At 44.9% G+C, this 14,403-nt stretch overlaps 1 protein-coding gene across 2 annotated transcripts in view; it reads right to left on the bottom strand.

Moving 5' to 3' along the window:
- The window catches only part of LOC119159500 (uncharacterized), a 70,332-nt gene extending 56,227 nt beyond the window's left edge, over positions 1-14,105 (bottom strand). For both annotated transcript variants that reach the window (XM_075890088.1, XM_075890089.1), the window contains exon 1: positions 13,663-14,105. In XM_075890088.1, the coding sequence (XP_075746203.1) occupies positions 13,663-13,722 (60 nt within the window). In that variant the 5' untranslated portion in view covers positions 13,723-14,105. The remainder of the gene's footprint in view (positions 1-13,662) is intronic.
- Between the last annotated feature and the right edge of the window lie 298 nt (positions 14,106-14,403).

Genomic DNA, 14,403 nt, shown 5'->3' with positions numbered 1-14,403 from the left:
GTCGCACGATTTTCGGCGCTTTAACAACACGGCACGTCAACAAGGATCCTCTTCACCCGACCATCCTCCCTCAGTCAGTCACTGATCTCCATCTCCCCGACGTCGCTCCCTGTCACCTATACGCCGTCGACCCTGCCCTTCAGACGCGGAAAACTAGATGCCGCAGTTCCGGAGGCACGAACTGCGTCGTCGTCGAAAGAATCAAGTCCTCGCATTTCTCCGACATACCTCATCGACGGTTTTGTGGATGGTTACCGTACCCTTGCGCTTGTGGACACTGGTGCTGCCGTTTCAGTAATTGATTTAAAACTTTGCCGCCTGCTTCGGAAGGTTGCCACGACGCCAAAGGGATTCTCCATCCGTACTGCCAGTGCTCACCATATTGGACCATCAGCTGCCTGTATCGCCCGCGTTCTCATCCAAGATGTTTGGTATACTTTGAATTTCTTGTGCTACAGAAGTGTTCTCATGATGTGATCCTCGGCTGGGATTTTTTTGTCTCGTAATCATGCGGTTATCGACTGTGCTCGCGCTGAAGTGGCCTTCTCTGCGTTGTGTGCCCCGTCTCCGGAATTTCCGTTGAACAAGCTGTTTCTCGCTGACGACATCGACATACAACCGACTTGCGCAGCCTTTGTTCCCGTGTCTTGCGCTGATGTGCCTAAGCCTGCAGTGTTGTTTACGCCTTCCCAAAATTTCCAAAGTCGCAAGAGCCTCGCGTTGCTGTTTACAGTTCTAGATATTTCGGCGGGCGCTACCCATTCGTTTGTCACAAATCCCTTGCCGCCTCCCACAATCTTGCGTCGCGGAGAATGTATTGGAACAATCCAAGACTTAGACGTTTCCTCCATCTTCGGCCTTGACGGTGAAATTGATTTGCAGCTTAATGCACTGACGCCATCTGCCCGTTCACCTGTTCACAAAAACATTTTTTTGTTTGGCCCCTCAATCGATGGCGAACTTAAAGAACCACACCGTGAAAAGCTTCTAGAACTTCTTCACCAGTTTCGTGGCTCGTTCGATTGCCAGCAGACGTTCTCAAGCCGAACGCACACCGTTGTCCATCACATTAACACCGTATCCCAAGCGCCTCTGCGACAGCGTCCCTACCGGGTAACTCCTGTTGAGCGTCGTGTGATCACCGAGCAAGTGACCGACATGCTTCAACGTGGCATCGTTCGGCCGTCCAGCAGTCCCTGGTCTTCACCTGTGGTACTTGTGAGAAAAAAAGACGGCTCGATTCGCTTTTGCATCGATTACCGACGTTTACACAAGGTCACGCGCAAAGACGTATACCCTTTGCCGTGCATCGACGATGCCCTGGACTGCTTGCAAGGTGCTGAGTTCCTCTCATCACTAGACCTACGGTCCGGTTATTGGCAGGTCCCCATGGCACTATCAGATCATCCAAAAACTGCTTTTGTGACGTTCGATCGGCTAGACGAATTTAATGTAATGCCCTTCGGCCTTTGTAATGCGCCAACCACAATAGAAAGGATGATGGATAGCGTCTTGTGTGGGCTAAAATGGAAGACATGCCTTTGCTACTTGGATAATGTCGTTTTTTTCTCCCCTGATTTTGACAGCCACCTCCATCGTCTCAGTGAAGTCTTCAGCTGCCTCACGAGCGCAGGCCTTCAACTAAACATCAATAAGTGCCACTTTGGAGCTCGGAAGCTCACAATACTTGGCCACGTTGTCTCAAAACATGGCACCCTACCAGACCCAGAGAAGCTTCGTGCTGTCGCTGAGTTCCCGAAGCCTACAACCGTGAAAGCACTTCGCAGCTCCGTCGGACTGTGCTCGTACTTTTGCCGCTTTGTGAAGAACTTTGCTTCGATAATCGCACCACTGACACAGCTGATCACTGGCGATGGACACCTCTCTGATTGGTCGCCAACATTCGATGATGCTTTTGCAACATTACACCATCTCCTTACTTCACCACCTATTTTACGCCACTTTGACCCTACTGCAACGAACGAGGTGCACACGGATGCCAGTGGCATAGGACCTGGCGCTGTCTTTCCTCAACACAAGCCTGGCTTCTCGGAGTTGCGTATGCCAGTCGCACACTAACCAAGGCCGAGCACAAATACTCGGTTTTCGAAAAGGAATGTTTCGCCATTGTTTGGGCATTACAAAAATTTCGTCCTTATTTATATGGACGCCCATTTAATGTAGTTAAGATCACTATTCACTCTGTTGGCTCGCTTCATTGAAGGATCCTTTGGGCCGGCTTGGGCGTTAGGCGCTAGGTTTACAGGAATATGATAATCACGTCATTTACCGCTCAGGCCGCAAGCATAGCGACGCAGGTGCTCTTTATCGTTCGCCCCTTCCTTCAGCCGTTGCACCTGTTTCCTTTGCCGAAGCTTCCATCGACAGCATCGACACCACTGACATGCCTTCGGAACAACGCTAGGATCCTTGGATAGCCTCGCTCATCGACGTTCTCTCGTCTTCGGTGACACCACGCCAGCGTCTACCTCGTGAACTACGTCGGCGAACTCCCCATTATGCAATACGTGATGCCATGTTGTACCGTCGCAACTATCAGCCGGATGGTAGGAAATGGCTTCTTCTTATACCTCGCCATTTGCGCTCCAACATGTTCGCGTACTACCGCGGAGACCCTCAAAACGCACACGCTGGCGTTTTGAAAACATACGACCGGCTTCTTCAGCAATTTTTTTGGCGTGGAATGTACTCGTACGTTCGCAAGCACATACTCTCCCGCACTGGGTTGCAGCGACGGAAAACAACTGGTGATGCCTCTGGCGAATTACAACCATTGCCGTGTCCAGCTTGGCCATTTGATAGAATCGGCGTCGACCTCTACGGGCCACTACCTTGTACTCCTGCTGTAAATCGCTGGATTATTGTGACCGTTGACCACCTAACCCGTTACGCTGAAACCGCCGCTTTGCCAGCCGCTGCTGCTCGTGATGTCGCCTTGTTCATCTTGCATAGCTTTGCACTTCGCCATGGCGCGCCACGTGAGCTGCTAAGCGACCGTGGGCGTGCCTTTCTATCGCAAGTCATCCAGGAGCTTCTCAGTGAGTGCAATATTGTTCATCGCACCACTACAAGCTATCACCCACAGACAAACGGTTTGACGGAGCGCTTTGACCGCATGCTCGGTGATATGCTCTCTATGTACATATCCTGCGACCATTCTGATTGGGGCTTGGTGCTCGATTTCTTGACGTATGCGTATAATACGGCCACGGAAGCAACTTCTGGGTTTTCACCTTTTTTCTACTGTATGGACCCTCTTCTACTATGAGCCCTCTTCTACGCTTGACACGATAGCTTACTCACCGCCCAGACGCTTCAGAATACCGCCCAGCCTGCGAACTTGTTCAGTGTGCTGAAGAGTGCCGACAATTAGCGCGTTCATTTACGTCCGTCGCGCAAGGTCTCCAAAAAGAACGGCTTGACTAAGACAAGCCTGCTCACCGCTTCTCCATAGGCTCGTTTGTATGGCTTTCGGTTCCATTCTAGTCCTCCGGCCTCTCCCGAAAGTTTGCACCCAACTACAATGGTCCGTACCGCATCGTTCGATACACATCACCGGTCAACTACGTCGTCGAACCAGTGACACCTGCTGATGACAGACGATGCCGTGGTCGTGAGACAATCCACATCAGCCGCTTAAAACCTTATTATGACCCTCTTGTGCTTGCTTCGCCGTGAGTCGCCAGGATGGCTCCTCTTCGCCACCGCGGCAAATGTAGTGGGGAAGAGGGAGAGACAGTATTTAGTCGGAGAGCCTGGAAGAATACTACAACGAAGAGCTAAGCTCGTGACAGTGACTGACGCCTTTTGAACCAGGCAGTTGCCTTTAGTCAATAAACCTCCTTCAGATATATATATATATATATATATATATATATATATATATATATATATAGGCAGGCATGGTGGTTGAGTGGCCGTAGCGTTGCATATAGTCCAGTAGATCCTCCATGAGCGGTCACAACGTGGTTTATTTCGACGTTTCGGCCTAGAGTCTGGCCTTCATCAGGATTAAAATCCTGACGAAGGCCAGACTCTAGGCCGAAACGTCGAAATAAACCACGTTGTGACCGCTCACGGAGAATCTACTATATATATATATATATATATATATATATATATATATATATATATATATATATATGAAAGTAGATGCGCTTTCACATAACAACTGTTTATTGTGCCGACGTTTCGACAGGAACCCTGTCTTTTTCAAAGACAGGGTTCCTGTCGAAACGTCGGCACAATAAACAGTTGTTATGTGAAAGCGCATCTACTTTCATATTTATAACCTTGCGGCAACCGAAGTTATTCTGCTGTATATATATATATATATATATATATATATATATATATATATATATATATATATATATATATATATATATATATATATATAAATGCGAACTTTTTTCTTGTTTCTTCAGGCTGATGACTTACCACTATCTGTATATATTATTTCACCGAATCACCAGCCTGCTTCTCATATCAACCAGATTTTAGCTGCGCCTTTTAATTGCGGCAAAGACGTAACAAGTTTGGTGCTCTAATAACCAATGAGAACCATCTTTTCTTCTGACTGTGTATACAGGTGGAGCCCTCTGTCTACCAGGCGTCCTTACAAGCTTTCTTGGCACTTCTTCACGCAGACGCCCTTACTTTTAGTGAACAGGTTCTTCAACACATTGCGAAAGGATGTGCTGCTGACGTATACGCTTGTGATTCCCAGATCATTTGCAGGTGACCTTCAATAGTAAACTTAGGTACATGTTGGCACACAGTCGACTCTCTGAGTGCACGTATAGGTGTTCGTGTGTCCTGGGGTATTTCTCTTGCTAACGGTGTTTTGCGCGCTGCCGAAGCCCATCTAGGAGGTCACGTAAAAATAAGCGCGTGGTTTGGATCTGCTCCATTAGCTTCCTCCACGATTCCGGTGGCTTTCAATATTGTTACGAACTCAGTCTTTATTGATGATATTCACAGTTATCTGATCCGTATTGTGAATCACACTGCATTATCATGTGTACCCGATGCAGTTGCTACCTACGATAAGCATCATAAGTTTCTATTTTCGAGGAGCTTATTAGGAATACGTTGAAAACCACAAGTAAGTATTGAAGCGGATATCCTGGGAAAAGATATAGTCGCATCGTTCGTTGCACGTGTCGTAAATTACACTTATCTGAAATAAATTATTACGTTGGGCGGTTGAGTCGTCGCTCCTGAACTCTGAACCAATTAGTGAAGTTTCTCAGTGTTGGGGAAAGTGAGACGGCTGCGCCTGGCGTAGGGCTCAATTGCACTCCCGCTGCGCAAGATTCCTAGCTGAGCTGTGGTCAGCGAGACATTAGCGATGATGTAAACGAGCAAAAAAAGATGAGCAAAATGGATCTAGAAAATAAACAATCCGTGTGGCTTTTTTTTGTGCGCAATTGGGTCGCAGTGAGACTCGTTCAGTGGGAATGGGACGCCGACTACAGACAGCGTGCCACAGGACCCGCCGTTGGCCCATTTGCCCGCTTCATCTCTCAGCGAGAACAATTAGCTGCACGAGAAAAGACGACCACCGTTGAAGCATTTATTTTTATGCAGAACTGATTGACTCCACTTGTGGGCTTCTTTTCTTTCGTTTGGGCTTGTAATCAGCAGGTTGAGCGGAATATCTTGAAGTTCCTAGCTACATTGTAGAGGAGCAGTAAGTGTCTATCGAGACGTTTATCACTTGTTTCTGAAGCCGCATCTTAGAAAATTCAAGGTGCACGACAGTTTGTTAATATGCCCGCTGAGCTTTTAAAATTACGTTTATTCAACACTACTACAATATTTTACCTGAATCTGGCATTATTGGAGTACACTTACTCTTTGTCTTGTTTTTATTGAATTCGTGACAAAATTGTTGTTATACCTATGGCAGTGCTGAGATGCAAGCTCGCACGTAATATTGGCTACAAGCTATAGGCTTTGAGTTATGTTATATCAGGCAGTTTTTCAAGTGCTGTCATTCTTCGTTTATAAGGTTTATAAGGCTCAGTCATCAAAGCTATGTTGAATAACATCTATCTATCTATCTATCTATCTATCTATCTATCTATCTATCTATCTATCTATCTATCTATCTATCTATCTATGCTAAGCACACCCACCTGAACCTTCTGACGTTTTTTTTTACGCTCTCCGATTTCATATATTTAGCGAAAAAAACAACATCGAAAACTTTCAGACAAACTGTCAAACTAGCAGTATGTGTACTGAAGCGACATGAGGTTACTATTTTAAGGTATTTGCTAATACTAACGTCATAAGTAGATATAGCATCATTCGGTAAATAAGGCTTTTCCCAAATTCCAGTGCTAATATACTAATTGATTTGGTGAAGGCATTCTTCCAAAGCAATCCCGCTTCAAAGCCTGTTTTTTTTTCTTGACTGTGTAACAATTTCATTCCTTATGTCTGTCGCCGGTCTAGATTTTCGGATAACCAGATTGTGCACTTGTCAAACTCAAATTGTTTGTTGAAGTACAATAATAACAACTTTTATTGGGGGAAAATAAAGGGGTTTAGAAGCTAGACACGTGTTGCTCCATACTGGCTTGCGTCCAAGGCTCCACTGGCTTGCGTCGCACCCGGATATGGTTCAGAATCGCTATTTGCCCCTCGGGGTCCGAGCTATCAAGGAGTGCCTCCCATTGCTCCAAAGAGTTTTCTATTCTATTGGCCTCAAAGACATATCGTAGTGCCACCTACATGATGACGTCACTCATAGTATGCCTGGTTGACTTTGATGTAACACCACATTTCCTGCGCTTTTGCTGTAGACACCGTGCGTGCTTCCCTTTGTGTTGAAGCTCAGTGCTTAATGAAGCTGTAAGACCTGATAATACGGGCAAGCAAACTACGAATCGGTGCCCCTGGTGGCACTCTCGTGTCTAATTTGCATCGTAAAACTGCGAATAAAAACTCGTGCAGCCATGCGAGACGATGCAACTGGTGTCGCGAAAGCAACGCTGCCATAAATTCCACAACCATCACGCAGTAAGGCTGCGCACGCATGTTATCTGTGACGTCAAAACGATCGCAGCGCTCGCCTCTCTAGTGGAGACCCTCATGGCCAATACTTACGCTGTAAGCGATTGAGTTTACTTGGCATTTTATAGCCATGGTATCATGACTAATGACCAATCGTGCAACATTTCGTAAGATATACTGTTCGCGAAAAATCTATTATACTGCCTCTACTTAGCAGTTGCCATTCAAGGGGATATTTTCGAATTTCTGGAACAATAATGTGCTTCTGCTTTGGAGACACCACGTCTGCAAAGGACGTCCAATCGATGCTCGTGAAGTGCGCATGTATGCACACATATCTAGGTAAAGAATAATACACGAAAGCACAACGTACACGGCTCTCAGCAAGCATTGTTCAAATGCGGCGTCTCTACGAAGCTTGATTTTATAGCCGATTCTATATTGGAAGCAGGAACACTTGCATCTGGGAATCGTACACCACATATTTTTGATTTTTTTAGTCTTGCAACCCCAACTTGGATTGGTCATGAAATGTCAAGCGCATCTGCACAGCCGTTTTTAATAGGTATCTGTGTGCTCTAACACTGTTCGTTTCGTCGTTATAGAAACAAAACAGCAATGTTACCAACACGCCCCACCGCGGTGGTCTAGTGGCTAAGGTACTCGGCTGCTGACCCGCAGGTCACGGGTTCGAATCCCGGCTGCAGCGTCTGCATTTCCGATGGAGGCGGAAATGGTGTAGGCCCGTGTGCTCAGATTTGGCTGCGAGTTAAAAACCCCAGGTGGTCGAAATCTCCGGAGCCCTTCACTACGGCGTCTCTTATAATCATATGGTAGTTTTGGGACATAAATCTCACATATCAATCAAATCAATCAATCAGTGTTAGCCACAAGTAGAAATGGCGGCAAATAAACACTAGCTCAAAGTTGTATATTATGCCCACACCCGTTTCCCTAGTTTCTTTCTTTTTTTTTTGATTATCGACTTTTTTCGTTCGTGCATTATTGGCCCGTGTTGAGCGTAAGAAGCAATGCGAGAGGCTTCATCATAGTTCGCGTGTTTCTCTCGAATGTGGCAGCAAGGAAAGAGGGCGAGTGCAAGTCCATGTGGTATTGGAGATACGGAAAAGGCTTGTGCGTCGTGCCCTATTCCAGCCCGAGGTACATGTCATGTAAGCCACGTGTCCTCAGTAATTAGGCTAGCCGTTCATGGCTAAAGAAGACAATTGATTGCATAGGGAATCGCCACTTCAGGTCATGTTAAGCATATATTTACGGCTTACACCGCTTATTTTTGAAGTAAACTAACTATACCCCCCAGCATCGAACACTGTTAAACAATTTCGAAAGATTTATTGGTAATGCTAGGTGTCATACATAAACTGCCCACGTTTTGCAATGTCCTTGGGTATGCGCGCAAACCCAACAGGTATACGAAAGAAATTCTGACTGGGGGAGATGTCTTGTTTCAGATGCAGTGAAAAAAACGGCCTATTCGCGAAATTTTTAGTTTAATATAAAATTTATTGCTTCACGAAAATCACCCTAAAAAGCAGTTTTCAACTGAACGGAACAGTGTCACCTTTGCCATCCGTACCCAGGAAATAAGGTGTGATAAGGGGGTGGTATTGAAGCTACGCCTCCTACACATCACTTAAAACGTGTGGGAGAGCCGAGAAAACAAGAAATTTTTCCCTATGCCTCAACTACGGCATAGGGAAAACTGTCAACGATTTGTGTCCAGACCGCACTTTCATTACCGATAAAGCAATACAGGGCACAAAATTGTCAGTAGTGAATACTACGGCCTACCATGCATCGTCGTAGGCTCGTTCACGGTGTGATTTTTGTCGCCACACCCTCATCAAGTGTAAGGACCCCGGGATGGCTTTACGCTCTCCCATAGTGGAGTACCTCGTATTCTTAACTGTCAACAACTTCATGTAAAGACACTTATTTGCTGTTTGAAGGCTGCTAACAAGCACATTACATTGTGGCCAGGTCTGCGGTGTTTACAAGTCTGCTTTCAGGGCCCACACTTCTCTAGCATAATAAATTTAACGAGAATGAAGTATTTCTGCCGTTGGTTTTGAATAACGTTTCCCAAAGGCATTTAGTCACAATGTACCGTTTATTGACTCCCTACGAGTTGCTTTTATTCATCAACAAGCACGCACACAGAAAAACACGAAAATATTATTTCAAGTATACTTTCGCATTGCTATAAACATGTCATGTAATTCCCCAAGGTGGTAATCTCGGCACGTTGGTAGTGCTTGTTTATGAACGGTAAGAGTGCACTGAAGACGAGCACATAATTAGGAGACACACATGATCTACGTATGTGCGTGTGCGCACTCCTATAAATCATAAACATATCAGATATTCCAAACAAAAGAAAGCAAGGGTGGGCAGTGCACGCAGCATTTCGGAAAGTCACACTTGTATTCTATTGGCCCTAATTTACAACCTCGCTTGCCGTCCGAGCTCTCAAAACGCTATGAAACTTTGCTTTGTTGCCTGTAGTTGGCTGTGGCATTTAAGAATGCTCATTCGTATTTCATTAGAATGGCTTGCGGTGTGGCATGCAACTTATATGCCTGTAAGGAGTCGCCCGATCCCATTCTGTGCTGTTATCCATCCTACCAATCTGTACAGCTTGGTCTAGAACCGAAACTACGCAATATTGATGCATGAAAACTATAGGAAGAAAAGATCCTGGAGCCTTGGTGCATGGCTTTGTGCATTCACGAGGCTGTGAAACCAATTGAGTGCTATTTAAACACGGGTACACTTCACGAGCGCCTGTGAACTAAACCAACGCCAGTTCATGTTGCCCGTATTCAAGCTGTTCATTTTTCTTTTTCATTCATTCATCTTATTTCTTCAATATTCTGTCTATAAGTTTCCGATTCTCACACCCCTACGTGTAGGGTATATCCAACCGAGCCAAAGCTTTGTGGTGGGAGAACTCAGCCTCGCCCCCTCCTTCCTTTATCCCTCTTAGTTGGTCTTTATTCTAAATAAATGTGATACATGAAAACAAACAGAAATAAAATACTGTTGCACTTTCGTATCGTAACTTGGACAGATGAACAAACGTGGTATGTATTTGAACATTTGGGTGCTACGTATACGTACGTATGAGCGCTGACTGTCTGTCTTAGCCTTCTTTTGATGATTTCCTGTTCGCAAAAGCAGCCATGCATATGTAGAAGCGTTAATATCTCACGGACCTTGTCCTATTTCTTCTTTATTTTTTAATCTCTCATCCCCCCTCTGTCTGGTCTCCCTCCTCGGTCTTTGTCTGGTCAAGCAGGGGCTTTTCCACCATCTCTAGGCAACATCTGTTGTACTGTTTGCCTTAAGCCGCTGCGAATATCGTCGTGTCACTGTATGTGAAGGTCGCTGCTTTGTATTTTTCCCGCCCAAAGAGCTTCCGCAATTATACTCACTTTGACGCATGGGTACCTAATGATGTAACTGACAAAATGTATTTCGTTCATGCTAGACAGGTTCGTCCTCTGGCCGTACCTCGCGTTCAGCGCTCTCAACAACATTTAGTTTGACTCTGCTAGCGCTTCTGGCTTGCTTTCTGTCACGAAGCAGTTGAGCTGTTTGCCTAGTATAATCAGTTTACATTGAACACACGTGCAAAGGCATCAACTTTACCTTTTATGTATAGTGTTTCCTACTTTGCGCGGTTTGGTCACAAGAAAGCGAACAAGGAGAACATGAGAAGTAAAACAGACAGCATATATAGAGCGAAGGCTATTAATTTGCAATGCAGCTGCAGTTTCTAGTTCAAAGTGTGTGAGCTTGGCAACTTGATATTGGCTCATTACAAAAACTAGAAGCGCATACAAGAATATGAGACTATATGTACAGTATGAGCAGACGCAAAGAACACTTAACTCCAACTAGATTTATGTCCATGGAAAAAGTGCATATATGCAGGGCAAAGGAGAAGAACCAAGGCAAGAAAAGATACACTCAAAATTGACAAAACTTGAAGCGCATCAAATGATGGGGTAGTGATGCGGTCGACCTCTTTTGGCTTGTTTTCTCTCTATCACTTTGTATTTATGCAATTTTCGACAAAGTAAGTCTACTTGCAAGTCTAAGCTATATGCTCTTGTCTGTTCTACCACGTTCCATTTTCTTATACGCCATCCTAATACTTTTTCGTGCTTAGTTGGTTGAGCTGCTTCGTATGAAAGTCCACAGGGTGTTACAGAAAACGATACGTATTGCACCAAACTTTTTTTTCGAAAATTGAAGACAAGACCACTGGTCTATTCATTATTGACTAGAGTACCGTGACTCGCCATCGCAATCAGTAGCTATGATGTCCCGCTAACGTTATGAGGCGGCGGAAACAAGTCAATGACTGCGTAATGCGACTACTTTTGTGCACTTAAACTTGGGTCCACGTTGAGAAACGTCACCTAGTCCATATAAATGTGTAGCGCTCTCCTTTAATGTACTAGAATGGTATTATTGTCCCTGTAAAACCTCTTGTTGTATCCTGTGCAATTTACGGAGAATGAATGGCGCTGATATTGCTACCCAGAAATATCAGTGTATACATGCATTACATCTCATAAATCAAAGGTACTCCAGACAGCGGTGATCTGAAAACACTGCAGCAGTGAATGCAGTGTAGGCCAGTACCTCTAAAGATTTGTGAGCAGAGGTTGTTCGTTGGAGCTGACGTTTCAAGAAGTGGACGCACCTTCATCAAGGCTAGAAGTTTCTAGCCGTGAAGAAGACAAGTCCATTTGTCAAAAGATCGGTTCTAGCACACAACCCCAGTTTACGTTTTTTTTTTGTCGCAAGCTTCCTACTACCTCTTGCTGTTGTTCTATGGTACATTTAAAGTGGCATACTATTTCTTTTCCGTTCAGTACGGCTCCACGGAAGAAATTCCGTCTTGAACGATGAATTTTCCACTGGTTGTATCCTTCCTGATTACATTCCTTATTGCAATGTAGACGTCATTGTACGCTTGTCAGAATGGCCCATTTAGCAGTATAAAATATCACAAAGCTTGGCTAATAGTATTTGCGACAGCAAACATTTCTTGACACGGTGCACAGTGTCAATAGATAAGGGAAACTATGCGCAAGCAAATCTACCGAGGTTCATCTTACGCGATTAGGGGAGGCGCTCTAGAGCCAAACGCCAAAAAAATCTGGGTTCAGACGAGCCACAAAGGGCTTTATTGTCTGGCTTCTGATGCCGCACATCTCCTGCAGCTGTGTGCAACCAGTTTCGCCTAGGGGGTGGGCGTAAACCTGTTGACATCACAGCTTCAAAGAATAAAATATCTCGAGAAGGCTGCGCAGTAGAATTTCGTAAACGAATGAAAATGAATGCTACAGAATGTGACCCATCACACGTCGAAAAATCCAACAGATGGTTTATTTTTTATAGGCTTCAGGAACGTTAACCGAGAATTCAATAACGTGGATAAGCCTAAGCAACGAATTTTACTTTTTCATTTTAACACATTCAGTCATCATTATATTGGAGCCATTTTTGCTGACAATATCAAGAGGTATTTTTCGTTATTAATTGGTTCATTCGTTATCCAGAGCCAAAATCCAAATGTAAAATACCGCTGACATGATGCTCACCAGTTTATCTTAATAGTGAATCCTTGCAGGAGTTTCACAAATTTTTGTGTGGCGTAATGGTCTGAAAGTATTACTCAAGGCACGAGAGCAACGGAAACAAATGTATAAGAATTCCCAAGATTTGGAAACCGATTCTTTCATCACGCTTCTCTGTAATCCACGCCACGCGGCAGCAATTTCAAACAATGAATACTTGTTTGTTGTGTGAGATTTCTTTATGCTTCAGCCATTAGATTAATCAAGTATTGAACTTGTAAAGCACAAATCGAAAAGATGTGCTAATTTCAACTACAAAAATTCTCATTTCTTCGTTTATGTCCCCGGTACAACACCACTGTTAAAAGTCTTGGCGTGATGCTGGCATTGAAGTAGTGCCGCCTGGCCTTTTAGTACAGTTTGTCTTCATGTACAGCAACGCTTTTTGAAGAAGCAGCTCGCAGATAATGGTACAGACTTCGATGTAACTTTGGCGTATGTTCGCGGTTTGTTAACTGAAATTCACACATAGGTTTGAGATTAGCCACTCTTTCCAATGCGATGTAGCGAAAATGTAACGCAAATTACTCTATCAATCATTGTCAATAATTAAAGACAGTAGTGAGTATCACGGTGCAGAGTGGTTTTGTTAAGCAATTTCGTTTAAAATACTTGAATAAACGTGCCAATTTCAGAGTTTCACTTTTCTTTAAAATTGACCATCATCAACAATGCCGTGTGTCGTTCCATTCACAACCACAATTAGAAAAGTATCACTCTGCATTGGCAGAAGGTATTGTTACTACGTAAATCTTCGTTAATGCAGATTGCAAGGCTCAAATCATGGGATTGACAAGGATTGGCCCATCGTTTGTTTATGGTCGTGTATATCAAGATGCAATGACTAGAATAAGAGAACCAAGAACTTTCTTTACGTAAATTTTGGCTCTGATGATGTGGCCATTACGCCACGTGCATTAAACGAAAAGGATGCACTTACATTGAGGGACGAGAACAGGAAGACGACGACCAGCAGGAACCCGGGGACGAGTTTCCTCATGATTGAAGCAGTTTGATCAGCAGCGAATCGGACACGAGCTTATAGCTAATCCCAACAAGTACGTGGTGCTACGCAGACCTGTCTGAACTAACACGAACTTAATTTAAGTATGTTATATATGCAGTTTCGCAACACTTACGCCCCGGCTAAGCAAAAACAACTGGATGTAACCGCAACGCTTTTTCTGTGTTTACGAGAAAACGTCCTGCGGCAGTTCCACTCCCGTGTCTGGCTTCAGGCCCGGCCTGAAGACTTCGTGGCTTTGTCGAAAGGACTCTTGCACCCGAAGCAAGAAAATGCAGGTGGAACGGAACCGAGTGCGTCGCGAGCGCTCTGAGTTTCGCGCTCACGCGGCGGCGCGCCTTTATGGAAACGCGCGGTGCGCACCACGTGACCAAGAGTTGAGCGTCCAATCGTTTAGGAGCGAGTGTCGCCTCGAAGGCGGGTGGATGTCGGGAGGAGAAGTACGGGGAGCTTGGGGAAGAGCGGCTCTTTAGGGAGAGGAGTAGCTCCCGCAACTTGTCAGAGGGCCTGTGGAGGGCGCACCGAGCGTCCTCTTCAAATTCGGTTCGCGAGAAACACTCCTGTCAACGTGCACGGCCAAGTCTGTTGGCCCTTTGGTACGCACGCTTCGCTTTTGTTTTCTCTAGTGCTCTTTTATTCTTTATACTTTTTGTGTGT

Source organism: Rhipicephalus microplus, chromosome 3 (genome assembly GCF_043290135.1).
Source record: "Rhipicephalus microplus isolate Deutch F79 chromosome 3, USDA_Rmic, whole genome shotgun sequence".
In the NCBI taxonomy this organism is placed as follows: Eukaryota; Metazoa; Arthropoda; class Arachnida; order Ixodida; family Ixodidae; genus Rhipicephalus; species Rhipicephalus microplus.
This window is presented reverse-complemented; position numbering and strand designations above follow the sequence as displayed.